This window comes from Odocoileus virginianus, chromosome 10 (assembly GCF_023699985.2).
Source record: "Odocoileus virginianus isolate 20LAN1187 ecotype Illinois chromosome 10, Ovbor_1.2, whole genome shotgun sequence".
Lineage (NCBI taxonomy): Eukaryota > Metazoa > Chordata > Mammalia > Artiodactyla > Cervidae > Odocoileus > Odocoileus virginianus.
The window spans coordinates 48,075,390-48,102,005 of NC_069683.1; the positions used below are offsets into that span (position 1 = coordinate 48,075,390).

Below are 26,616 nucleotides of genomic sequence, written 5' to 3' on the forward strand. Positions count from 1 at the left end.
ACGTCCTGCCCCATCGGAGCCCGGGCCGGGGCTTCCCGGCGCCCGGTCAACAAAACCACAGGTCACGGGTCCTACGTGCAACTCGGTGGCTGAGAGCCGCAGAGGGGAAGGGGACGGGGACATCTGGCAGGAGGCTGCGGCCGGAGCGGGGGGCGTTAGGTCGAAGAGACCAAGGGGAGCCTCGCACCGCAACCCGGCGGCGACCAGACGGCGACGCCGAGAGCGACGGGTCACTGGGGGAGATCCGGGGACGGTCGCGAAAGGGACAATGGGGAGAAGCGACGCCGAGTGGTCCCGGCCGCCCTCCACAGGGGGGCTAGCCCCGCCGGCCGCAGCCCCCTTCGCACCGTGTCCTCGGCCCCCCGGTCAGGCTGCCAACCCCCCGTCCCACTTCTAGACCGGGACCCCCGTGCCCGTTCCCGCAACTCCCTCCACGCGCCCCCCCACCCGCAACCTCGACCCCCGCCCCTCGCGCCGCAGCCCCTCGCCCGCGCGCCCGCCCCTCACACACCTCCCGCGCCGCGCCCCCGGGAGCGAACGGGGGAGGGACGGGACGCACCTGAGCGGGCGGAGCGGGGGGGAGGGGGCGGCCGAACCTGGGGGGGGGGAGGGGTCGAGCGCCGGCCCGCGCGCGCGACACCTCCCACTTCCGGCGGCACGAGCGGCGGGGGGCAAGCCTCGGGCCCGGAGAGGAGAGGCCGCGGTGGCACCCGCGCCGCCCCCGATGGCGCCCTCTGGCGGCCGGAGCCGGCTCGGTCTGGGCCGGGGGTGGGGAGCGGGGTTGTGGGGGGCGAAGCGGACTTGGCGGAAACCGCCCTCCGCGCTAAGATGCTAGTAGATTCCGCCCGGGCGCAGGGACTTGAGAGATGGAGACCGCGAGAAGGACTTGAGATCTGGCGGAGGGAGAAGCCCTCTTTAGGAAGGTTATGAGGCAAGAGTCAGGGTCATGGCGGTCAGAGAAAGAAGAGGAAAAAGTGTTGTTTTAAAGGTCTCAACCAAGATGCCTTATCCAGAGGACGCCATGAGACAGAGGACCGGCCTTATGGAGAGGGTAGCTTCTGAAGATGCCCCGAGGATTCAGGGCGGCGGGTCAGCCGCCGCACACGCCGCTTCCTCAGCGGAGGACGCCCAGAGGAACCGCCCCGCCCCCACAACGTCGCCGGCGGCTCCTGGCCACTCGGCCCGGCCGGGGGCCCCGCCGCTGATTGGCTGCGCCGCCGGGCGGAAGTGATGCTGCTGTCACCGGCTTCTCGGGCTCCCGCGGAGCCGCGAGTTTCCGCAGGGGGCGGCGGCGGCGGCTGCCGGGCCGGTGAGTTGGGAACTCGGTGGGGGCGGGGCATTGGAAGTCCGGGTGCTCTAGAACTGGGGGGCGCGGGGGCGTGGGGGGGGGTGTGCAGCCGCTGTCTGAGGGTGAGTGAGCTGCCAGAGGCTGCCTTCATTCCCCGCGTGCGCGAGCCCAGCGAGAAGGGGCCACGGCGTCCAGGATTCCAAGATCGTGCGAATCCTCTGAGGAGAGGGGGGCCCTTTGCACCGGGCATTGGAGGCCAGCGATCGATGAAACTGGCCTCTGGCAGGCAGCCTGATCTCTAGGAACGGGTTGTAGTGGTTCCCAAGAGGAAGAGAAGGAGGACAGCCTCTTGGGAACAGGAACCTTGGACTCGGGCTGCCCTCCTTGGCACATAAGAGCTGTAGAGACACGCCTAGTTAGTTGGGGCGAAGTTGAGATCCGCTTTCAGAGGATATCTAAGGTTCCTTTCCCAGAAGCCGAGGGTGGAGGTGAGGTGCTGGGTAAAGTCCTACCTTGCCAGAAGGACTGGAGGATGTGGTGGTCAGGTATCTCCTGTCTTCCGGAAACCTGTGGGCTCCACTGAGACGGAAGGAGCCTTGCCCAGTTGGGTCGCTGTCAAGTTATCTCACAAGAATTTGGTTTTGCTTCACTAATGCCTGCAGACTGGGAAGGACACCTGAATGTCTTGGGACAGTGAAGGCTGCCGGAGAGCAGCGGGGTATTTTCCTGGGAACCTAAGAGAGAAAGAGATACATGGATCTGGTGAGGGAAATGTTAGGTGGCGGAAATGTTAGGTCTCTCCTTTCCAAAGAGACTTGTGTACAATACCCATATTTTCAGACTGATCCACTTGAGTATGTGTGGGGGTACTAAGCCCTGCCTCAAGGTGACCCCCACCCCAGCCCACTAGACAGCAGATGCTTCTGAAGGAACTCAGCCACCAATAGGGACACACTTGTTCCACTGCCCATTCGCCTGCCCCTGTCCCTACATTTGCCCACTGATTTGGCCCTTCTGTCAAGCCATGGGTGGTGGTCACAGGTTTAGAACACTTCACAACTTGCTGAGCTAGTGACTAAGGGAAGCCCTGTAGTGGTGCTTTCCAATCCCCACCCCACCCACTTGCCTCTTATTCCTGTTCAGTTTTGTTTGTATTCTGGGCTTTTCCCCATTTCCGTACCCCCCCCCCCACCTCCTCCTACTCTTACTTCCCCTGGCATCCTTCACAGGTACAGAAACCAGGAACTGAGCTACGACCCAGACTTCTAAGAAGCAGTACTACCTACTTTTTTGTTCTTTTTATTATTATTATTATTTATTTATCTATTATTTATCTTGGCTGCACTGGGTCTTAGTTATGGCATGCTGGATCTTTAGTTGCTGCTTGTGGAATCTAGTTCCCTGACTAGGGATCGAACCCAGGCCCCCTGCATTGGGAGCGCAGAGTCATAGCCAGTGGACCACCAGGGAAGTCCCCTATCTACTTTTTCAAGAGGAGTTTTGGGTAAGAGTTCAAGCCCTCTTCTAGGCATCTAGGAAAAGAAGAGAAGAGGATGGCCTGATGTTTAGGATGAGAAGTAGGGTTTCTGGGTTTTGTACCCATCTGGCCTTACTGTACCACTTTGGTTCCAGTCTGTGACCTATTTGAGATTCCTGCAGGTGATCGCTGGCAGTTTCTTTGGTCACAGATCCAAGGTTCCTGGCTAGCCTCTACCTGCTCCACTGGGTTTGGGAGGACACCATTTCTTGTTTTCTTGGGGCCTACAGGTCTGCGGTCTGTGCTGAGAGTCACCGCTACTCACAGCGGAAGGAATGCCTTTTCTCCATTTGCACAAAATGAGCGTGAGGTGGTTAACCAGACCAGGAGCTCAGCCTCACTCTGAGTCCAGGTGGGAACGGGGCCCCACTGCAGGAAGTTAGCCCTCAAGACCACGGATGGGTCTGAGAAGTCAGTTGGGAGAAGATTTCTGTCCCCTCTAAAGAAGGGAGGAAGGTCTCTTCTAAAGAAAAATGGAGCTGCCAGGAATTGGCAGGAGTGATACAACTTCTGAGCTCAAGATGGCAACAGTGGGGAAGAGCAGTGTGGTGCCTTTTAGCAGCTGGACCTCCTGCTTGATTGTCTTGTGATAATCATGTCATGGAAGGACCCACTAGGCTTAGTGCTGGCTCCCACTCCCCCCAGGGGCTTATCCCTGTTGGTCAGAGATCAATGTGAATCAAAAGAGAGGATCACACGTTTAATGATTTAAAAAGCATGGGTTAGGAGTCTCCGGGTGTGATACATTGGTGTTCAGTTGCCCCCTGAGATTCCTGCCATTATCAGCTCTCTTACCTCTGATGTCCTTCTCTTTGTCCGCAGCCTACTGCTCTGATGCCGAAAGGGAGGCAGAGAGGGCCACACTCGGATGCCCCCCTGGGCCTGCCCACAGGCCTCTGGCTGGAGTTAGCTGGGCTCTTCCTACTGCTTCCCTGGGTTATGGGCCTGGTGGGGGCAGGTGGGCTCAGGACCCAGGGCCCAGGGGGGCTAAGCTGGGCAGTGTGTCTGGACGGTCCGGAAGGCAAGGGGGCAGAGGAGTCATTGGAGCGGCGGGCAGAGGCTCTGGCCCAGGCGACGGGGCTGATGAACGCGGGGCGCATCGGGGAGCTTCAGGGGCACTACCTCTTGGTCCAGCCGGTGGGGCGTCGCCAGGCCCGGCAGGCCGAGGTCATCCGGCAGCAGGTGGAAGCCGTGCTGGCTGGGCACGAGGCTGTGCGCTGGCACGCAGAGCAGAGACTGCTCAAGCGGACCAAGCGCAGCGTCCACTTCAACGACCCCAAGTACCCGCAGCAGTGGCACCTGGTGAGTCCAGCCTGGCCGCTTCCAGCTTCACACAGCCAGGGCGGGGGTACCCGGTGCTCTAGTGGCTGTTGGGGTTAACTCTTCAGGGGCCTCCCATCCACAGAGACATTTCCGTGGGCTTTGATGGTGGGCTTCATCCTCAGGCTCCACGTGCCCTGTGCTCACTCGCAGAGAGCTAGAGGACTGCGGTGCCTGGCGCTGCCTGCCGCTCACTAGCTTGTGCCTTTGAGTGCACTGTTTAACCTCTCTGTTAACGGAGACGGTTACAGTTAAGTGAACTAATGTATGTGTGCCGGACACATGGGAAACACTTTACAAGAGTTAGCTAGTAACGTTATAGTATACAATGTTAGTATAATGTATATCATGCCTGTGCTGGGGTTAACTAGTAATGTTATATTATACAATGTTAATATAATGTATATCATGCCTGTGAGGGGGTTAGCTAGTAACATTATATTATACAATGTTAATATAATGTATATCATGCCTGTGTGGGGTTAGCTAGTAATGTTATATTATACAATGTTAATATAATGTATATCATGCCTGTGTGGGGTTAGCTAGTAATGTTATATTATACAATGTTAATATAATGTATATCATGCATGCAGTGGGTACTAAGTCACTTCCCTCACATCCTACTCTGTGACCCCATGGACTGTAGCCACCAGGCTCCTCTGTCCATGGGACTCTTCAGGCAAGAATACTGGAGTGGGTTGCCATGCCCTTCTCCAGGGGATCTTCACAACCTAGGGATTGAACCTGCATCTCTTACGTCTCCTGCATTAGCAGGCAGGTTCTTTACCACTAGTGCCATCTGGGAAGTCCCAATGTATATCATATGGCATATTAATCCCCAATCCTTAACCCTAGTCACTGTTTCACCCTTGTTGCCCATGAGTGATGCCAAGCACACCTGTGCTGTGGCAGAGCTCTCACAGGTCCCCTCCTTGGCCCCATCCCACCTACCCCTGTTTGTCCACCCCTCTCTCTGGCTCCCTGAGAGCAGCCAGGAGTGAGAAGGGGCTGCTCACTGTACTTGTCTCACTATGGGCCGTGCTGCACATCTCAGGACTCCCAAGGCCCAGAGAGCAGTTCCTGACCCCGTGTCTCCCCCAGAATAACCGGCGGAGCCCTGGCAGGGACATCAATGTGACAGGTGTCTGGGAGCGCAACGTCACCGGGCGTGGGGTGACCGTGGTGGTTGTGGACGACGGCGTGGAGCACACCATCCAGGACATTGCACCCAACTACGTGAGTGACCCTGGTATCAGTCCCACCCCCAGGCCTTACCTGATTCTTGATGTTGTCTCAGGCCTGTTCGCTTTCCCAGTGACCTCTTTCTGGGCCAGAGGAAAGGGCCTGGGAGGTAGGATGTTGTTCTTCATCTGCTCCTCTCCCCGAGGTGGCCTTGTGGCCTGGCAGCTAGGACACAGGCTCCAGCTCAGCAGAGAGATACTTCCTGGATCCTGCTGCCACTCCCTGCCCTGGGGAGTAAGGAGTGGCCCTGGGCAACTTCCCTCTCCACTCAAGTCCCAGTGCCTCCCCCTCTGTAAAGCCTGCCCTTTAAGTAGCCGGAAGCCTCTTTTATCTCAGGCTTCCCACCATGGAAGCAGCTCTTGGGCATGTTTCTATAATAACAAGAGAGAAGTTTGCCTAGAGCTATAGCATGTCTCTTAGCACTAGTAATAAAGAGCCTGCCTGCCAATGCAGGAGGCTTAAGAGACAAAGGTTCAATCCCTGGGTCAGGAAGATCCCCTGGAGAAGGAAATGGCAAACTCCTCCAGCATTCTTGCTTGGAGAATCCCATGGACAGAGGAACCTGGTGGGCTACAGTCCATGGGGTCGCAAAGAGTCAGACATGACTGAAACAACTTGGCACAGCACAGCACACAGCACTTCTCAGCGTTGCCCGTGGTGTCCTGTCCTTATGCAGAGATGGGCCCTCAGTGTTGGCTCAGAGCCCCAAACCCCCAGTTCTCCTCTCTCCCTGAGCTCCAAGACCTGACCGGTCGGAACTAGTGAGTGACCACATCTCCCCCTTTCCTCCCCCGCCACGTTTCAGAGCCCTGAAGGCAGCTATGACCTCAACTCTAACGACCCTGACCCCATGCCCCACCCGGACGTGGAGAATGGCAATCACCATGGCACGCGCTGCGCGGGCGAGATTGCCGCTGTGCCCAACAACAGCTTCTGTGCCGTGGGAGTGGCGTTCGGGAGCCGCATAGCAGGTACCTCCGGTCCAGCCTCGGTACGCCCACCCGTGACTGCTGTCTTCATCCTCTGTCCCTCTGTCTTGAATTCCAACACGACTTTATTACCCCTTCAACACACAGCAGAAAGCAAAAGGTACACTTATAAATAGGTATCAGCAGGGCAGATCAGCTCATTGATTTTTTTCTCAGTGCTTTGGTGTTTCTAACATGTTTTTAGCAGCAAACCCCACTTTAAAAAGGGCTTCCCAGGTGGCTCAGTGGTAAAGAATTCACTTGTCAATCAATGTAAGAGACACAAGAGATGTGGGTTTAATCCCTGGGTCAGGAAGATCCCCTGGAGTAAAAAATGGCAACCCACTCCAGTATTTTTGCCTAGAAAATTCCATGGACAGAGGACCCTGGCGGGGTCCGTGGGGTCACAAAGAATCGGACACGACTGAGCATGCACAACTATATAAAACAGCTGAGAGTGTGAAAATGAGCTGGATGAGAGATGGAGACCCAAGCCCACCTGCTCAGACTCCACTTTCCTTTTTCTGATCATGGTTATGCCCCATCAGTGCTCAGCTCACTGTAATGATAGCTCCTTTTACTTATCCACATTTTTGTATTTTCACGGTTTACCAATGGCCTCCTCATCTCCCCCTCTTTCTTGATCCTGTGTGTCTGTGGAGGCCTCTCTCCCATCTCCCAGCTCTTTAGCTCCTTGCCCCTGTTGACGGTCACTGTCTGTTCCCCATCTTTTCAAGAGAGCTGAGTGGCCCTGGTCCATACTGGGGTGGTTCTATGGCTCCTCGGCCTCTTGGTCTTTGTCCATCAAGGCAGAGGGTGAAGGGAAATTCGGATGCAGACGCCCTTCTGGTGATTTCTCATAAACGCTTGGATCCTGCACTTACGAGGCTGGACCAGATTGGCTGCATTCCTCTTATAGTCCAGCAGGGGTCAGCAGCCCTCTCTGTAAGTGAGACTATAGAGGGAGGGAGCCCAGGTCCCTTCTGAGAGCTGCACCAGGATGTGACCTGCCCTATCTTAGAAAGTGAGACTAGACCTCCATGGGAGGAGCAATGGGCTGAGAACCATGTGTTGAATACCCTCTTGTGTGTCAAGCAGTGTTTTACGTGATAAAGGATGCATGAAAAAAGGGAGCTTTGGATTCCCTACTTTCTAGCCTATGCCTCTGCCCACCAGACCCCAGGATCCATAAAGTCTAAGATTTAGCATTATGTTAGAAAGTATTTCTGGCCAGGTACATGCACATGGTATAAAAATTAAAAAGATCCTAGAGCACTTAGAAAAGTAAGTCTCCACAGGGGGCCCCCACCACCACCCGGCTCCCCATCTAGGAGACCTGCCTTACTGAGGCGCTGGTGTGGCCTACACTGCCTAGGTATCCGGGTGCTGGATGGACCCCTGACAGACAGCATGGAGGCCGTGGCATTCAACAAGCACTATCAGATCAACGACATCTACAGCTGCAGGTGAGGTACAGCCAGGGAAAGGGGCCAGGGGCGGGGGCACCGGGCAAATCCCCCAACCAGAGAACAGCGGTGTGGGGGTGGGGGGCCTCTCCCTTGGGGTACAACCTGTGAGTCCACAGCCCTCATTTCTCCAGACCCCCAGCTTCTGGGTTCTCCATCGTAAGCCCCAAGTCACCCAATGATCAGGTTGCCACACAAGGAGGGTTCCATCCCGCCTCGTGTTTATTTGTTTAATAAACTTGTAATGCTCTGGGAGAAATTGAGGATTCCTGTCCTACCACAGCTGGGCTGAATACCCAGCGCAAAGCCCCTCTGCCCCCACCCAGGGACGCACCGGCAGCTCCGGGTTGTGGATCTGGTAGGAAGGGGGCGGATGAATCAGGAGGAGCTGAGGTTGGGCTGCTCGCGCTGCGTTGACAGCAGCCTGTTCTTCTCCGGCCAGCATCTCCTGTAGATACATGACATGCTCCACACTTAGAGAAAGGACAGAGATCTCCTAGACAGCTTACACAGGTTGTCTGCTTCTTTTCCAGGTGCTCTGCCATCAGGCCTAGAATTAGCTCCTTCGGTGGGGAAGGGGTGGCCTCTCGTCCCTTTCCGCCACCCTGTACTCCCTGGGGACCTGAGAAGGGGTTTGTAGGAGTAGGTTAGAGTAGTCCTGAACTGGGAAGGTTTCCAAGGACAAGAACGTTAGCATGTCCTTCTGTTTTCCACTTTGGAGTGAGGGCTGGACTCTTAACATCCTTTCATCTCGCAAGTCCTGGGCTGGAGCCCTTGGGAGGAGGGGAAGCGTGGGGCAGAGGCACAGCCCGCTGAGGCTGGGCTGGGTGGGCAGCCACGGCCTGGCCCTGGCTCTTCCCACATTGGGTGTCTCTCCACAGCTGGGGACCAGACGATGACGGGAAGACGGTGGACGGCCCCCACCAGCTGGGGAAGGTAGCTGGGAACCGTGGAGACTTTGGGGACCAAGTTCGCCCTCTTCATTCTGTTCCCGGAACTGCTCCCGCCCTCCCCCAGACCTGCCCTGTAGCCCCAACCCCTCCTTTGGGAACAGCACTCCTGCCCCAGGGTGAAGGGGTGAGGGGGACATTCTTAGAATGAAGTGGTGCTTTGCTCTGATTTTGCGCTGGCTCCCCATTTCTGGCCCCACCTTCTCTGAGAAGCAGAGCACATCCATCAAGCAGTTGTTCCACTAATAGCCCCCTTACCCTCTTAAGTCCGTCTTTAAGTCTCTTTCTCCCTTGTCCAATGCCCTTGTGGTTTTTTTTCTTCTCCTTCTAGAAGGGGACAGGAGAGTGAGTGGCGTGCGGGGTAGGGTCTTCCTGTGAGTTCCTCACAGCTGACCTGGGTGTTTTGCTCCTCAGGCTGCCTTGCAGCATGGGGTGATCGCTGGCCGCCAGGGCTTTGGGAGCATCTTTGTGGTGGCCAGTGGCAATGGGGGCCAGCACAACGACAACTGCAACTACGATGGCTACGCCAACTCCATCTACACCGTCACCATAGGTAGTGGGCCCAGTGGTCCCACAGTGCATGGGTGCACGTGTGTGTGTGTGCGAGAGAGAGAGACGCAGCAGTGAGGAGACTTGTAACTGGGTAGGGGGGTGTCAGAGGTAGGGGACCATGTATCTCAGTGTGTGATTGTGTGTGTCACTCGGGGGTGAGGAGACCATGTATCTCAGTGGGTGTGATTGTGTGTGTCACTCAGGGGTGAGGGGACCATGTATCTCAGTGTGTGTGATTGTGTGTGTCACTCGGGGGTGAGGGGACCATGTATCTCAGTGTGTGTGATTGTGTGTGTCACTCGGGGGTGAGGGGACCATGTATCTCAGTGGGTGTGATTGTGTGTGTCACTCGGGGGTGAGGGGACCATGTATCTCAGAGTGTGTGATTGTGTGTGTCACTCGGGGGGTGAGGGGACCATGTGTCTCAGTGTGTGTGATTGTGTGTGTCACTCAGGGGTGAGGGGACCATGTATCTCAGAGTGTGTGATTGTGTGTGTCACTCAGGGGTGAGGGGACCATGTGTCTCAGAGTGTGTGATGGTGTGTGTCACTCAGGGGTGGGGGTGAGGGGACCATGTGTCTCAGTGTGTGTGATTGTGTGTGTCACTCGGGGGGTGAGGGGACCATGTATCTCAGTGTGTGTGATTGTGTGTGTCACTCGGGGGTGAGGGGACCATGTATCTCAGTGTGTGTGATTGTGTGTGTCACTCGGGGGTGAGGGGACCATGTATCTCAGTGGGTGTGATTGTGTGTGTCACTCGGGGGTGAGGGGACCATGTATCTCAGTGTGTGTGATTGTGTGTGTCACTCGGGGGTGAGGGGACCATGTATCTCAGTGGGTGTGATTGTGTGTGTCACTCGGGGGGTGAGGGGACCATGTATCTCAGTGGGTGTGATTGTGTGTGTCACTCGGGGGTGAGGGGACCATGTATCTCAGTGGGTGTGATTGTGTGTGTCACTCAGGGGTGAGGGGTGGGAGGACCATGTGTCTCAGTGTATGTGATGGTGTGTGTCACTCAGGGGTGAAGGGACTGTATATCTGGGTGTGTGTGAGGGGTGAGGGGACCATGTGTCTCAGAGTGTGTGATGGTGTGTGTCACTCAGGGGTGAGGGGTGGGGGGACCATGTGTCTCAGTGTGTGTGATGGTGTGTGTCACTCAGGGGTGAAGGGACTGTATATCTGGGTGTGTGTGAGGGGTGAGGGGACCATGTGTCTCAGAGTGTGTGATTGTGTGTGTCACTCGGGGGTGAGGGGACCATGGATCTGGGTGTGCCCCCAGCTTTCATGTTTCTGTCTGAATGTGTGTGCAGTCTTCTCTTCAGACTCTGATAGAGAGGAGAAACCAGCCCTGCTCTTAGGGGAGGTCAGGACTTCCTTATGAGTTATACCCAGGAGCACTTTCTACCCATCATCTGAGATAAACCCCTCTGCGCCCCCAGCCCCCACATCCACCACCATAGCTGGTTAGGCCTCTGCTCCAACCTCTCTTCCCACAGGTCACTTCCCTCCTTGAAACCTTCCCTGACCTCCCCGCCACACCAGCCTAAATTAACTGCCTTGCTCCCTACTGTAGGCATTTACCATCCCAGCTGTGTTTACTTCTCTGACCTCCCCCCTGACTATGGGCTCCCTGAGATCAGGTCTGTGGCCCTTCCCCACAGCCCCCGTCACTCATACAGTGTGTGACTTGCCGTAGATAACCCATAAGTAACTGATTATCGCATGTGCGAATGAATGAGTGTGTCGAGTGGGCCACCCCCTACAGTCTGCTGAAAGAATGGTCTCCGCACAGACTACCCTCTGCCATTTGAGACCACTTTTCCGGGAGTGGGGGCGGGGCATGTGGGTACTTGAAGGACTTGGACCACTGAGATCATTTTTTAAGCCCAGGACCAACCCCTCGATGATAACTAAGATCAGAGCTAAGTCTGATGTTCTCAGACCCTCACCTCCGCTCCCATTTCCCTGCTCCTCCCCCAGGCGCTGTGGATGAGGAGGGCCGAATGCCTTTCTATGCCGAGGAGTGTGCCTCCATGCTGGCAGTCACCTTCAGCGGAGGGGACAAGATGCTCCGGAGCATCGTGAGTGCCCTGTCCCCCACACCCGCCCTCTGCTCCCCAGCCTGGCTCTTGGGATCCTCTTCCCTAGCAGATCTGTTTCCCTAAGAGTCTGCCCCTGTTGGCAGAATGGAGTTGAGGACTCTAAATGTATCTGTGTAAAGGGATTTTAATCTTTAAATTGTTTAAAATCTTCTTTATTTATGTATGGCTGTGCTGATCTTCCTTGCTTCAGGGGCTTATCCCTAGTTTCGGCAAGTGGGGGGCTCTGTTGTTACACTGTCTGGACTTGTCACTGGGGGGCTTCTCTTGCTGCAGAGCACGAGCTCTGGGACACATGGGCTCAGTAGTTTCAGCTCCCAGGCTCCAGAGCGCGTATGGGCTTAGTAGTTGTGCTGCAAGGGCTTAGTTAACCTGAGGCATGTGGAATCTTCCTAGCCCAGGGATTGAACCTGTGTCTCCTGCATTAGCAGTCAGATTCTTTACCACTGAGCCAGGAGGGAAGCTCCTTCATCTTTAAATTTTTAACTTAACAAATATGCATATCTTTATAGAAATCACTCTGAGCACACATTGATGAAAGAACCTTTGATATGTCTTCCTTTGATAGAATACAGGCTTTGGCTAATTTCTGTGGGCTTGAAAAAAAAATCATCATTGCATTGCTATGCAGTCCTTATGTAAATACTGCGAGTTTTGATCCTGTTCATCCTCAGGAGTAAAGCTAGTGGTTGTCTGCACTGCATGGATGGGAAAAGGAGTCTGGAATGTCCCCATCAGCCCCAGAGACAGCTCTTTCCTTGGAGCTGGGCTTGGAGTCACAGCAAACAAGAGGTTGGAGCAAGGAAGTGGAGTTTCTCAAGCTGTGGGAACCTGTGAAGGAATTCAGAGTGCAGTGCCTACCCGCAGCTGGCTCAGCTCCAGCCCGTCATCCTAGAGTTCCCTGCCCATCCCGATGCCCGTAACAGAGTGACTCGGGGACGGGGGGCTCTCGGGCAGGGCTGGGCTGCAGTCAGCCGGTGTCACATTTCTCCAGTCGCTCGCGCTTGGGAGGACTCTCTGGGGCCGTTGGGAATTGGGCTGCTGCCTCTGGGTCAAATTCTCTTTCCCAAACTAAAATTCTGTTTTTGCCGCTCAATGACTTCTGGTCAATACAATGTTCCAAGGCTCTGGGCCAGGTGACCCCAGCTCTGTCCCCCACCCTGGGAGAAGAAAAAAGGGAGTGAGCTAAAGTAAGTGGGCAGGAGATTTTGCTTAACAGACAGGGGTCTGGGTGCAGAGAGGCACCACCTACCTCCAGCCCGGGCCAGGCTGGAGGGGGAGGAACAGCAGGAACATCCTGGCAGAACTCTTGCTCACCCCAGCCACAGTCGGGGGCCAAGAAGTTACCGGACATACTAGTTTCTCCTCCAGAGTCAACTCTGCTTCACCCCCACCACTTTCCATCTGAACTGTAATTTGTCCAGAAATGCAAAGAGAGTTTGTTCAGCCAACCTCCCATCTTTGGGTTGTTCGTGTCTTGGAAACCAGTTGCCAGTTTCTGTTCAATGACCAGCTCGATGGGGCTGCCTCCCCAAGGGCAGGCACGGAGGCACACGCCACCCCGCCGTCTGCTGCCCGGGGCTCCTGCCATCGGAGGCAAGTTCACGGGCCTCCCGGCTCCAGACTGGACTGTCACTGTGAGGCTGTTTCCTTAACAGGAAAAAATTAATCTGCTCCCTGGCACAGACCAGGCTTCCCACCCTCACTGAGACTTCCACTTGGAGAGTTTTCCCTTCTCTTCTGTAAGAGTGTGACTTCTGAGTGGAAATGACATGTCTTGGCAGCTGCTATAACAGCTGGAAGGCAAGAAGTGAGGACAGTGGAGAAAGGGCAGTTCTTGGCAGAAGACAGCACCTTGGTATCCGACCCAGGAGAGAAGCCTGGAAGGAAAAGATGTTCTAGTGTTAGCATGGGCACCACGTGCTAGATCCAGAGGGCCATGGGCTGGAGTGGATTCAGGCAGGGCCTTCCCTGGCTCCACCCTCTGTGGCTCCAGGGAGGATGAGAACGTGGAAAGAACTGGATACCAAACAGGTGCCATGTCCCTCCCCCTCAACCCCCACCCCCACTCTCACCTCCCACCTTAGAGCTGCAGGTAGAGAAGGGGGACCTGAGGCACTTGGCCCCAAGCAGGGATGTGGCCTGGCCCGTCGATCGCCACTGGCCAGGGTGGGCAGCAGTGCAGATGTTCCACCCCTGCTGAGCCCACCATTGGGTGAGGGGTACGGTGTCCTCTCCCTGGGACACACTCCCTTTGTTCACACTGACATCAGGCCAGCCCCGTCTCTGAGCCGCCAAGCTGGAGTTCCTCGCCTGGTGCCGTCACTGTTGTCCCAGCTCCAGCTGGGGGCCCCGGAGCTCCCAGCCACTCCTCTGTCTCCACGGCGCAGGGGTAGGGGCGGGTGGGGGGGGGGGGATTGGGGAAGGGGTCATCAGCTGAGCAGGAATCAGGACCCATGAGGCCTCTCCCCTCTCCACCTCCTTTCTGCGCTACTGCAGCCAAGACCCTCAGAGTAACTGGTTTTCCTCAGCTTTCCAGAGATTCTCCTGTAAGGCCCAAGAGGATGAAGAATCTCCTTCATCCTGACTTGCCAAACAGAACGGTCACCGGGAGACTTGCTCGCTCCGAGGCCCCACCCCGCCCCCTCCCCCAACTGCCCCTGGGAACTCAGGCCCTAACCAGCCCCCATCCCCCCCATTCTGCTCCCCAGGTGACCACTGACTGGGACCTTCAGAAGGGCACCGGCTGCACGGAGGGCCACACGGGGACCTCGGCCGCCGCACCCCTGGCGGCTGGCATGATAGCCCTGATGCTGCAGGTGCGGCCCTGCCTCACGTGGCGCGACGTCCAGCACATCATTGTCTTCACGGCCACCCGGGTGAGCCCTTCGCAGGCAGATGCATGGCCTGGCCCAGCCCACCTCAGAGTTTTGGTCCCAAGGGCTTGAAGGTATCAGGAGGTTCGGATTCTAACGTCCCAGGCGTTAGGTGCCAGTGTCTCCCAGAGTTGCGTTCCTATGGAAGCAGTGTGGAGACCCTGCCGAGACCGTAGACCTAAGTTCACTTGTCCCTGTCCTGCTGCTGCCATGTCACCTGCAAAGGGGCATTCTGGGCAGGCTCCCAGGTCCCTCTCTGTAAGCAGGCCATTGGGCTGGAGACATCACAGGGCTTTGCCCTTTTGTCCCAGCTTTCCTCGGGGAGTCCCTTCCTAGCAGCCTTGGTGGGAGAGTCTGGGCTGCATCAGCCATCAGGGCAAGTCAGGCAACCTAAAATCTGCAAGGCTCACCAGGACTCCTGTGCTGTCAGTACGAGGACCACCACGCGGACTGGATCACCAACGAGGCTGGCTTCAGCCACAGCCACCAGCATGGATTCGGCCTGCTCAATGCTTGGAGACTCGTGAACGCCGCCAAGGTGAATGGCTGTCCTGCACGGAGGGGCCGAGGGGCCGGGCCAAATGCCTGAAACACTGCCTGGCACGTCGTAGGTGCTCAATAGATGTTCATTCACCCGAGACCCATTTTACCCATGAAGAAGCAGGCTCAACACTCTATAAAGTTTCTTAAACTGACAGGAGAGTAAATGAGACTTCAGTGTCTCATGGAGCCCTCAGGGTGCTCAGCTCCCCATCTGCTGCCCTGGACACAGCATGTCCCCCACTTCCGTGTTGTGATGCCGTAGGGAGCAGTCCAGGGTGTCTGCAGAATGAGAGACAATGATGATTAAGGGAGAAATAAAAAGAGTGCAGCCCTAAGGGTCAGGTAGGTGAGGTTGGGTGTACGAGGCCTGTCCATTTGTTCATTCACCGCCCCCTCTGTCTTTCACAGGTCTGGACATCTGTCCCTTACTTAGCTTCCTACGTCAGCCCTGTATTGAAAGAGAACAAGGCGATCCCGCTGTCCGCCCGCCCCCTGGAGGTTCTGTGGAATGGTAAGCAGTCAGCAGAAAGGGGGTTAATCCTGGACCAGAGGCTCAGGGCGGGGTGATGGAGAAGTTAAACTCGTCCTCCTGCTGGTCCTACCCCTTCCTTTAGGAGCTGAGCTCCAGCCAGATCTGCGGCGTTCTCTTTGACCATTTTAGGACATGTTGCTGCTTCTGAGTTGGCTGGCCCCGGGCTGCTTGAGAGACCTTTCTCCAGAGTTACGGGTGGTGGGAGGGAGCTGCTAAGCAAGCCTTTAGGAAGGCTGGCAGGAGGGCTGGACCCGGGACCTGGGGAGACAGGCACAAGTCGAAAGACGTTCCTTTGACTTCCATGCTAGGAACTTGCCAGATGATCTTCTGCAGCCCAGTGGGCTTTAGATGAAGTGAAGGAGCTGGGAATGTCTCCCTTTTGATTCTCAGGCTTGTCTAATTACAGAGTCAGCTGGGACCTGTCAGGGGGAGGACAGAGGAGTCCCCAGAGGGCTCTCTAGACTAGAGTGGCCCTCCCTCTGCCTCCGCCTCCATCCCACCGGGCCACGGGACTGTCCGAAGGGGTGAGGGCTGTCTGTGCACAGTCTGAGACGTAGTCTTGTGTTGAGCCCAGAGGTTGAACCCCTTCCCAGAGAAGAGTGCGGAGTGCGGGTGGGCTGGGGAACTGTGCTAAAGGATCATCTCTCTGTGGACTTCCCAGAGTTGCCACTGGAGAGTTTTCTGTACCTCCAGTTTTGGGGGGATTTTTTTTTCTCAAGGAATTTTAACAGGCAGTTATCCACTGTGTTTTGTAAAGTCGGAAGCATGTCATGCTTTGTACCCAGGTGGAGCTTTGTCCTTGCTGTTCTCATCCTCCTAGGAAGTGATCAGACCATCCAGTGGCCACGAGGAGGGATGGCCAAAGATGGGAGCGTGGAAGGGAGGGTTGGGGCTGCTCCCCTGGCTGGGAAGAGTTCCGTTGTCTCTCTCTCCCTAACCACGTCCAGCACTTGCCCAGTTTCCCCTCTACGTGGAAGGAAATCCATGGGCCCGGTTCATTGCATTTTCCGTAAAAGGAATGCTATCTTGGAAAGGGCATAAAGCATCAGCCAAGTCAGAGGAGTGCAGGAACATTCCCAGGAATGCAGTTCAAATAGGAACCTCTGGGCTTTTTACTCACATGTCTTGGAGACAGTACATCTTTTAACTTTTATTACGTCCTATCCAGAGCTGCTGCCTCTCATTTAAGTAACAGTAACCCACAGTCACATCCATCAAGTGAGAGGGTCAGCTTAGAAGCAGGTTAGGGTCCTTTTCAACTTCATCATCCTCTGCCTCCCACTAACCAGGGACATTCCCCCGGCATGTCTGACAAACTTCCCTTGGTACAGAGGCATCTGGAAACTGCTTGTTTGTCACGAAGAAGCAGGAGGAAGAAGGACAGATTGTCCTGGGAGGAGGAAAGCAGGAGCTGGAGTAGGAGAGAGAAAGACGGAGAGAAGGGAGGTGGACCCAGTGAGTTTTGCTGATGGAGCCCTTCACTGGTTTGGAGGGCGGCCAGCAGTCTGCTGATCTCCAGGGTCGGCAAAGATGTCTTCCCCTCTGTTGTTGTGACTCCAGACAGAACTGAAGGTCCAGACTCGTGGGGATTCTTGGAAGCTGGAGGAAGTCAGTCCAATTCATGTAGAGCTAAGCAACTCAGTCCTGGACAGTCAGCAAACCTCTCCCCCTATGGCCAGGTGATAGTCTTTCCCACCAACACCTGGGCAAGTCAGTGTCCAAGGGCTGGCAGGTGAACTTTTTTGTAAGATAGAAGGAAATGAATATTCCTGAGATGGAAAAGGAGGTGAAATGCCAAGACTCTAGAGCAGTGGTGACCAAGAGAACTTTCTATGATGGTGGAAATGTTCTCCATTTGTGCTGCTAAGCTGCTCCGTGGCACAAGGGATCTTAGTTCCTCGAGCAGAGATTGAACCCATGTCCCCTTCATTGCAAGGCAAATTCTTAACCACTAGACCACCAAGGAAGTCCCTGTAATTGATTTTAAATAGCCATATGTGACAGGTGCCACCTTCTTAGGCCAGGCAGCTCTAGAGCAAGACAGGTTGTCATTTCTGCCCATTGGCAGGAGGGCCCCTCGGTTCTTTAGCTCTGACTCTGGGTCTGAAATGTCTTTGGAGGGCGGGAGGGAGGGTGGGGCTTGGGAAGTGTATCTCAAACACAAGGGAGCCTGTGTGTATTTACAGAAGATTCCTGAACACCTCTTGCAAATACCCTTTTATTTCGCAGCCCCAGCTGGCTACCACCACCCGCTGCCAGCCGTGTTTCAGTCCTGCTCCTTCCTGGCTCCAGGTCTTCCTCTCCTGCCCAGTCTTTCCCTCCCCATTGATTCCTCCTTCTGCCGTCCAACACCCTCAGCACATCTGTTAGGAAACACCTTTAAGTCCCTGACTGCCTCCAGCCAGTAGTAACCTTTTCAAATGAACTGACCAAAGCAACTGCTCACCTTTATCACCATCCCTCCACTGCTGAAGACTTACTTCATCCCTCTGAGGTGCCCCTCTCAGGCTCAGACCTGGGGCCAGCTCACAGCTCATCCTGGTCGATGATGCTCAGCCCTGTTGTCGAACCAGATTAGCGAGGCCTGTGTGGCAGCCTTCCACCTCCTCCAACTCCTCCTCCCTGCTTCTCCTGTGGCTCCGGTGACCTCCTTTGCTCCATTTTCCTCTTCTGGCTTCTCTGCCTGAGGAACTTGGTTTTCTCTTCACTCACCTCACTACTTCCAAACCATGAGTTTCTTCTGAGACTCAGGCCATGTTCTTGACCCTCCATCTATGTCTTCGTCCTCGATGGCCCAGTTGTACTTAAGGTTTTAGCTGCCACCTCTCCACAAATGATTACTAGATTGACATCTCTTATTCTGATCCCTGAACAAGGATAGTGACAAGGATAGAGATTTTTCTAGCTTTGTAAGATGATGGGCAAATAAAGCCCTGGGATCTTCTCAGTGGTGGTTGAACAAGATCCTGTGTTGCTAAAGGTAAAATAATAATATGATCATCATCATCAACTAAGATGAGTGCCTCTGGGACTTCCCTGGTGGTCCAGTGGTTAAGACTCCACACTTCTACTGCAGGGGGTACGGGCTTCACCCCTGGTCAGGGAACTAAGATCCTGCATGCCATGCAGCGCAGCCAAAAAAAAAAAAGATAATGCCTTTTATGTGCCAAGCACTGGCCTAAGGGTTAACTCATTTAACATACTAGCTCAATTCTAATAAAATACATCTCATGTTCTCACATGCATGACCACCCAAGTCCGTGTACACACCAATAAGTAAATGCACGTGGGCCACTATGTACACAGGCTGACACAGACAGGCACTCAGGTCTCTTTTAGGATTCTGTTCCGTTCTGTTATGCTCTGTAATGTGTCACTTGGTGACTCAGACGGTAAAGAATCTGCCTGCAATTCAGGAGACCCAGGTTCGATCCCTGGGTCAATAAGATACACTAGAGAAGGGAATGGCAACCCACTCCAGTATTCTTACCTAAAAAATTCCATGGACAGAGGAGCCTGATGGGGTACAGTCCATGGGGTCGCAAAGAGTTGGACACAACTGAGTGACTAAGCACACCTACAAGCATAGTAAAAATTTATATGTATGTAAATTTCACATATATAAATGTACATATGTACAGCCTCACCAAAGTAAGACTAAAGGAATTAAAGTGGAATGAGCACAAGGACAAAGAGAATGAGAGAAGAGATCACAGCAAAGTAGAGATTGCAGTACATTTTTGGAAGATAGGAAATGAATGGTGAAGTAAGCAGGGCTAAGAAAATTCTGCAGGAGTGATCCTAGGCAACAAGCTCGTTCACACTACAGAATCTCCAAAGACTCGGGGCTGGGAATTCCTTGCAGTCCAGTGGTTAGAACTCTGAGCTTTTATTGCCAGGGCCCAGGTTCGTTCATTGGTATGGGAACTAAGATTCCACAAGCCATGCGATGTGGCCAAAAAAAGGGCTCAGGACTTGGAGGCCCCATGTACTACAGAGGACAAAGGTGAGGTATGAGAGTAGAACTAGGTGTCAGTTAAAAGGTAGATGCCCGGGTGACTTCTCCCCTGCTTAGCAGCCAGGTGGTGGCCCCTTTCTCATCGAGGCAGGAGTTGGGAAGTTTATTCTCCAGAGCCCGGAGCCCCCAGGTACAGCAGAAAACAGGAGACAGAGGCTGTATCTTAAAATGACTAACCATGAACTATATAAAGGGGACATGTTACAGATAAGGAAACTAATTCTCATAGCTAGTAAATGGCTGACCTGGAATTTGAACCCAGGCTGGGTGGCTCCAGAGCCCAGGCTCTTAGCACTAGTAGGCACAGGTGATGAGTTGAGAAAGGGTTTGTTTTTCCTTTGTATTGGGAAAGGCGTAAGCAAGAAAATCCAGCCAAGAGACTGTATAATTGGTCTGATCCGGTGTTGGCCTTTTGCCAGATAGTTACTGTGAAAGGAAAAGAAAACAAGGGAATGTAAATAAGAATGTGTTGGCGAGATGAGCTGTGGGATCTTAGGCGGTTAGGGAAGAAGAGCTTGATGGATCTCTTGAGGGGCAAGAAAATGAAGGAATCAAGAAGGCAGTGGAGGGACTTTCCTGGTTGATGATCCAGTGGTTAAGACTCCACACTTCCACTGCAGGGGGTGCAGAAGAAAGAAGGTAGTGGAGAAAGCGGAGGGACAGCTGGCTGCTTTCTGGGAAGGCGGAACACTGGCTTCCATGAGTTGCGAGGGTGCAAGACAAGACACGTGGGCACACAGACAAATGCAGTGAGAAGGCTCAGTGGGTATTTACCAACATGGCATCAAGAATTGCAGGACCTTTTTTGTTCTCATTTTTGCTCAATTGCTGTTCTAATTTGTGTTGTTTATGTAATAAATCCCACAAGGGAAGTTACTAACCATTCAGAAGTGAAGCAGTGCCAGATAAGGACGAGGCCCGGGGTCTGGCCGTGGAAGTCTGTGCTGACGTGGGGTGGAGAAAGGTCTGTGGAGTCAAGGAAGGAGAGGGATGTGAAGAGATGGCATCGGACAGGTAGACCGTGAACACTGGTGTCATCGGGTAATGGCTGGTGGCCCTCCTCCCTGACGTGAGCCCAGTGAGAGGCAGACTGAGTGGAAGGCCTAGACGAACAGGAAGAATGGATGGGCCACAGGAAGCCCTGAGCCTTTTCTTCCCCCTCTCTTCTTTTTCACCTTGGCTGTGCCTCAAGGCTTTTGGGATCTTAGTTCCCTGACCAGGGATTGAACCCAGGTCCTCGGCATGAAAACTCGGATTCCTAACCACTGGACCATCAGGGAACTCCCCGCTCTTCTTTGACCAGTTATCCACACCCACACTGCCTCACCTCTAGACTAGAATCAGACATTGTAGCTGGCCTTCCTGTCACCTGTTTCTTCTTTCTACTCCAATTCAGCCTACCCACAGCTGTTAGGAGTAACCTCCCCTAACACTTTTTTTAAAAACTCCATCTTTGCATGGTAATCTCTAATAGTTCTCGGTTGTGTGTTTAAAATAAAAATGTTAAAGCCCTTCCTACCCTAGGTCCCATGCCCATCGTCTCTCACCTCCTCTCTGAGCTTCTTCGTCTGTTAAATTGGGTGTTGCTCTCTGCTTTGCCTGTTGGCCTGAATTAATGGAAGAAAAGTTGTCTTGGAAAGAGGCATTTCTTATTGCAGCTTAATTTCTTAATATTCTTCAACTGAGTCTTCTACTTCACTAGTTTGGTTTTTTAACTTTTTTTTTGTTTTGTTATTTTAACTTTTTATTTTGAAATAATTGTAGATTGACAGGAGGGTGCAAAGAACTATTCAGGGAAGTCCTATACACTCTTCTCCTGATGTTAAATGTCTTAAAATAGGACAATAGGAAAACCAAGAAAATTATATTGGTCCAACTCACAGAACTTACTCAGATTTTACTGGTTAGATATAGATTCTCTATGTATGTGTATGTGTGTGAGTGTGTTTATGCAATTTTACCACATGTGTAGTCTTGTGTAACCACCACCACAATCAGGATCGAGAGCCAGCCCATCCCAGGACTCCTCTGTCACCCCTTAGGGCCACACCCAACCCCTCTGCCCCATCCCTAGCACTTGGCAACCACTCATCTGTCCATCTTCACAGTCAACGTTATTCATGAATATTATGTAAATGAAATTGTGCACTATGTGTCCTTTCTATATTGGCTTTTTTCCCTTCAGTACAATTTCCTTGAAATTTGTTCACTTCACTAGTTTTGGTGGTTTTTTTGTTTGTTTGTTTAAATGCATAGCTCATCTTTTTATTTATTTATTTTTGGCTCTATTGGGTCTTCATTCCTGTGTGCCAGCGTTTCCCTAGTTGTGGCAAGCAGGGCCACTCTCTGCTGCAGTGCACAGGTTTCTCATTGCAGTGGCTTCCCTTGTTGCAGGGCACGGGCCCCAGGTGCGTGGGCTTCAGTGGTTTTAGTGCTTGGGCTCACTATTTGTGGCACACAGGCTTAGTTGCACCATGGAATGTGGAATCTTCCTGGACCAGGGATCGAACCTGTGTCCCCTGCATTGGCAGATGGATTCTTAACCAATGGACCACCAAGGAAGGCCATCACTTCAGTAGTTTTTTGATTTTTGTTTTTTTTCAAAGAACTTGTCTTTCCTTTAAAAGAAACTTGTTCATTTCTACCTCTGCCTTTATATGTGTCATTTCCCCTCCTAGAATAACCTCTACCAACACTCTCTACCAATCTGTATTCACTTCCTTCCTCAGAGTGTGTCTCACAACTGAGTGCCTAAACCTGTCTGCCTCATCTCTGCTCTGGCATCAGTTATGTGGACCTCATACGACATCATTTTCCACTTGCAGGTAGAAGGCAGAGGCCATAGCCAACTTACCTTTACGTTCCCAGCGTCTAGTACGGCGCCTGAGATGTAGGAGGTACTCAGGAAATTACTTTTTGGATGAATGAATGTTGGGAACGGCTCCATTTCTTTCTTGTCTTGTGTCTTGGTTACGTGTTGTCGTCCCAACTAGACTCTAAACTAAATTATGAGCTTGAAATGAGCACGCGCACTTCCTTTCCTACTGTTCACAAGGTTCAGTCGGGGTTGCCAAAGATACTCGTATATGCCTTTGTGTCTGGTGGGTGAAGTGAGGGCGTAAGTATCTGTGGGGCTGGTTTCCCAGCTGCCCAGCCTGACTTCCCACAGTCAGCAGGACGGACCTGGACATGTCGGGGCTGAAGACCCTGGAGCACGTGGCTGTGACAGTCTCCATCACCCACCCACGACGCGGCAGCTTGGAACTGAAGCTCTTTTGCCCCAGTGGCATGATGTCCCTTATCGGCGCCCCCCGCAGCTTGGACTCGTACGTACTCGTGCCCCTACCTTCTGAGCTCTCTCTGCAGCGAGGGCCTTGTCCAGGAAGAGATCCGGGCTGAGTGGACACTCGCCCTGCCCTAAACTCCCCTGGCGCTGGCTTTGTGACCTGCCTTGTTCAAGTGCTCACAGCGTGCTCGGCACTGCACTTTACATATGTTTTCTTCAATCCTTGTGAGAACGATGAGAGGGACTTCCCTGGCAGTCCAGTGGCTAAGACTCTGCGCTCCCAGTGCAGGGCCTGGGTTCAATTCCTGGCCAAAGAACTAGATCCCGCCTACCACTCTGCATGACCAAAAAAAAGACGATGGAGAGTCGGCTTTTTAACCTCCTTTTACAAATGAGGAAACAAGGCATAGACCTAGTAAGCGCCCCAGAGAGTAACAGTAAGCCTAGATCTATGGGACTCCCAAGCCTGTGTTCTCTCCACGTTTGCTTTTTCCACTTCACCATGTTGACACAAGCCCCTCAGCTCCTGAGATCAGGGCAAGGGCCTGCACTTGAAGGCCCCTCATGGCACCCTCCTGTTGGCTGTGGCTCAGACCACAGCTGCCACTACAGTAAGAAAGTGCCCCTGGGCGAAAGGGGTCGGTTCCCTGCTCCATACCTTCCTCTGTCTCCTGTGTTCTTGCCCCAGGGATCCCAACGGCTTCAATGACTGGACCTTCTCCACCGTGAGGTGCTGGGGGGAGAGGGCAAAAGGGACCTACAGACTCGTCATCAGGGATGTAGGTAAGCCTGCCTGCCTCCCAGCCAGGGCCATGCCTTTCACGAGTGTCGTCTGTTCCTCTGGATCTCAGAGTCCCCACAGAAATTGTCCCAGGTGGAACACCTGGGGTGCCATCGGACCAAAGGGTAGCTGCCAAGAAGTATGCCCCATCCACAGAATGGGCATTGAGACCTGTTCATTAATTGTTCATTAATACTACCTCTCATCTTCCTTGGCAAAGTGACTGATCCATTTTTCCTCAGGATAGCAACACAAATTCCTTGTTGAAACCACATTTCAAGTTCTTTCACATATAACCATCCTGCGGCCAGCCCTGGTAGGCAGGTAAGGGCAGGACTAATTTTCACCATTTTTTTTTTTAACTGAGGCCCACCCAGAGGTTTGAAGTGACATGTGGAAGTCATACAGTATTTCAAAGAGAAAATTGGAAATTGAACCCAACCCTTCCAATTTCCCCCAAATTAGGTATAGGCTTCCCTCATAGCTCAGTTGGTAAAGAATCCTCCTGCAATGCAGGAGACCTTGGTTCGATTTCCTGGGTTCAGAAGATCCCCTGGAGAAGAGAACAGCTACCCACTCCAGTGTTCTGGCCTGGGGAATTCCCTGGACTGTGTGGTCCATGGGGTCGCAAAGAGTCTTTCACTTTCAGGTATACCTCACCAGACCGGTGGTTTTCAGACCTTTCTTTAATTTAGCAGGACTTTTTTTTTTTTAAGAAAAATCCCAGCTGAAACCCTAAAATATGAAAGAGGAGAAACTTCTTAGCTTTGGAGTGCTCCCTTTCACCCTCCCCTTTCCATTCCTAAGACCACCCGAGAGGTAGGTCTGCAGAACCCCAGGGTCAGTGGGACACAGTTAGACGACTGGCCGCCCACTCATGTGGTGAGTCCCTCCGGGTGGCGGGGCAGGCGGGCCTTCTGCCGTCTGACCAGCTGCGAGGCTCGGCTCACGGACCGCCCTGCTCGCCGCCTCAGGAGACGAGATGCCCCAGGCCGGCGTCCTCCAGCAATGGCAGCTCAGCCTGTATGGCTCTGTATGGAGTCCAGTAGACATCAGAGACAGACAGAGGTAGGTGTAGACACGGGCGTCAGAGGGCTGGGGATTTGGGGGTGGGGGTGGGGAGGCCACCTAGGGAGCTCCACATCCTGCCTCCCCTGTTTGCTGTGCGACCTCGCCCTGTCCAGCTGTCAGGAGGATGGGCAAGGCAGGCGGGTAGAGGAACCAGGCTGAGAGGGGCATCCTCGTCTCCTCTCTGCTCCCCACAGGCTACTAGAAAGTGCCATGAGTGGAAAATACCTGCACGACGGCTTCACGCTGCCCTGCCCGCCCGGGCTGAACATCCCCGAGGAAGACGGTTACACCATCACCCCCAACACTCTCAAGGTGCAGACAGGCAGGGGTGTCCTGGGGTATTGTCCTCAGTGGGAGACTCAAGGCAACTTGGGAGTGATGGATTGGGCAGACCTGGGTCCCCAGGCTCCAGACTAACTCTTGTCGGTGGGGGGAACAGAGGGTGTGGCCTGGGGTGGGAGAGGCAGCCTCCAGAAGGAGAGAGACTCTCTGAGCTCACTGTCCTGGGCTGAGAAAGGCTGCAGGCTTCTGGGAGAGCAGCCTTACATAGGTGCTTGCCTTTCCCCCAGACCCTGGTGCTGATTGGCTGCTTCACAGTCTTCTGGACCATTTACTACATGCTGGAAGTATACTTGAGCCAGAGGAACGTGGCCTTTCGCCCGATTTGTCGAGGTGGACCGTGCCACTGGCCCCAGCGAAGCCAGAAAGCCAAGGAGGAGGGGACAGAACTAGAATCAGTTCCCCTTTGCAGCAGCCAGGATCCAGGCAGAGCGGGGCTGGAGAGCGAGGGCGCTCCCGCCACCTCAGGGCTCCACGCTCCGGACCTGCTGGACCAGGGGGACTGGAGCCTGTCCCAGAGCAGGGGTGCCCTGGATGTCCCTCAGCTCCTGCCCCCAGACCTGCTGCAGGGGAAGGAGGCGCAGATGTGCTGACCTAGGGCTTGACAGCCACCGTGGGACAGGCTCTCACTTCCTACGACTGGAGGAGTGTGGAAAGCTGCTTCCTAGTCCTGGGAGCTCTGGGCAGAAAGCAGTCCAGGTGCTTCCAGCTGGGACCAGAGGCCTGCAGACGCCTTCTGGCTAAAGACCACGCTCAGGGAGGGCACGGGCCTACAAAAGGTCCAGTCAGTAGAGCAGCGATGCCAGAGAACAGGCTGGCAACAGCCGTGGAGCCTTCCTCCAACGGAGTAGGAGCTTTTGGTGAGAAGGTCTCGGATGACGGACTAGGGCTTCCACTGGGCTGGCCTCCATCCTTGCTTCTCTAGGACAGGCCAGCGGCGTGGGTCACCCAGACCCTCAGCACGCGTGGCCAGAAGAGCATCTCAGCAGAAGCGTCACTGGGCTCCCTGGGGAAGAGGCTTAGGGATGGAAGCTGGGAAGAGCCCCCCGATATGCCTGTCCTTTTAATGACCCCAGGGCCAGAAACGGCAGCCCTTCCCTCTCTGCCCCTCACCATCCAGCCTCAGCCTTGGGCTTGGCCATGTTGGTTTGGCAGTCAGCCCCCAACACAGCACACGTGACCTGAAAGCAGCTGCCTGCATCAGCCCTGGTCAGCAGAAGCCCACCTTGAGCACACCCCTGACCCCTTTGTCCTAAAGGACCGGTACGATGCGCCTGGTGGGGCTGTGGGTGGGCACAGCCTCCAGGCCCAGGCTGCTCCACTGGGGCGTCTCCAGCAGACTGCCGCCACCCCGTCTTCCTCTGCAAAGTACTCAGGGAAACGGCCGTGCCCACCCGAGGCCGGCCAGCTGCCTGGCGGGCTGCGACTTCCTCCCACTCTTGGCCTCCTCCCCTCTTCTGAGCGAGTTGGTTGATTGGAACTTTTTTTAATGCTTATGATTTGGTTTTCTCTTTCCACAGCAACATTTTGTTGAATTTTTTCTGCACAGCTTTTCCAAAATAAAAACCTTCCACACAGTGTCACCCTCTGCCCACTCCTTTCGCCCACCTCCCCAAAGCTAACACAAGTCGCCATGCTGCCCCTCTTTCCCTTCAGAACTGTCATCCATGCCCCTCTTTCACCCCCTGAAATTGTGGAACACGAGGAACACACGAGAACCCGAGCTGCCTGCCTATCCTCCACTC

At 54.1% G+C, this 26,616-nt stretch overlaps 2 protein-coding genes across 6 annotated transcripts in view; one reads left to right on the plus strand and one right to left on the minus strand.

Annotated features, from left to right (window-relative positions):
• The window catches only part of RNF214 (ring finger protein 214), a 44,852-nt gene extending 44,203 nt beyond the window's left edge, over positions 1 to 649 (minus strand). For 3 of the 4 annotated variants that reach the window (XM_070473539.1, XM_070473536.1, XM_070473538.1), the window contains exon 1: positions 560 to 649. The gene's annotated coding sequence lies outside the window, so the exon portion shown is untranslated. Of the gene's footprint in view, positions 1 to 511 lie in introns of all 4 variants that reach the window. The other variant, XM_070473537.1, reaches the window with a different exon arrangement.
• Positions 650 to 1,219: 570 nt separating this feature from the next.
• PCSK7 (proprotein convertase subtilisin/kexin type 7) lies at positions 1,220 to 26,454 on the plus strand. Of its 2 annotated transcripts, XM_020886734.2 has the most exons (17): positions 1,221 to 1,309; positions 3,056 to 3,177; positions 3,648 to 4,127; positions 5,250 to 5,384; positions 6,196 to 6,361; positions 7,734 to 7,824; positions 8,706 to 8,760; positions 9,189 to 9,327; positions 11,307 to 11,407; positions 14,137 to 14,304; positions 14,732 to 14,839; positions 15,253 to 15,355; positions 22,564 to 22,720; positions 23,369 to 23,463; positions 24,436 to 24,529; positions 24,727 to 24,844; positions 25,102 to 26,454. In XM_020886734.2, exons 3-17 carry the CDS (start codon positions 3,660 to 3,662, stop codon positions 25,462 to 25,464), a joined length of 2,361 nt encoding a protein of 786 aa, XP_020742393.2. In that variant the 5' UTR covers positions 1,221 to 1,309; positions 3,056 to 3,177; positions 3,648 to 3,659; the 3' UTR covers positions 25,465 to 26,454. The 2 variants fall into 2 exon arrangements, with proteins under 2 accessions (XP_020742395.1, XP_020742393.2); XM_020886736.2 differs by lacking the exon at positions 14,732 to 14,839 and having other exon boundaries at positions 1,220 to 1,309.
• Positions 26,455 to 26,616: the final 162 nt, after the last annotated feature.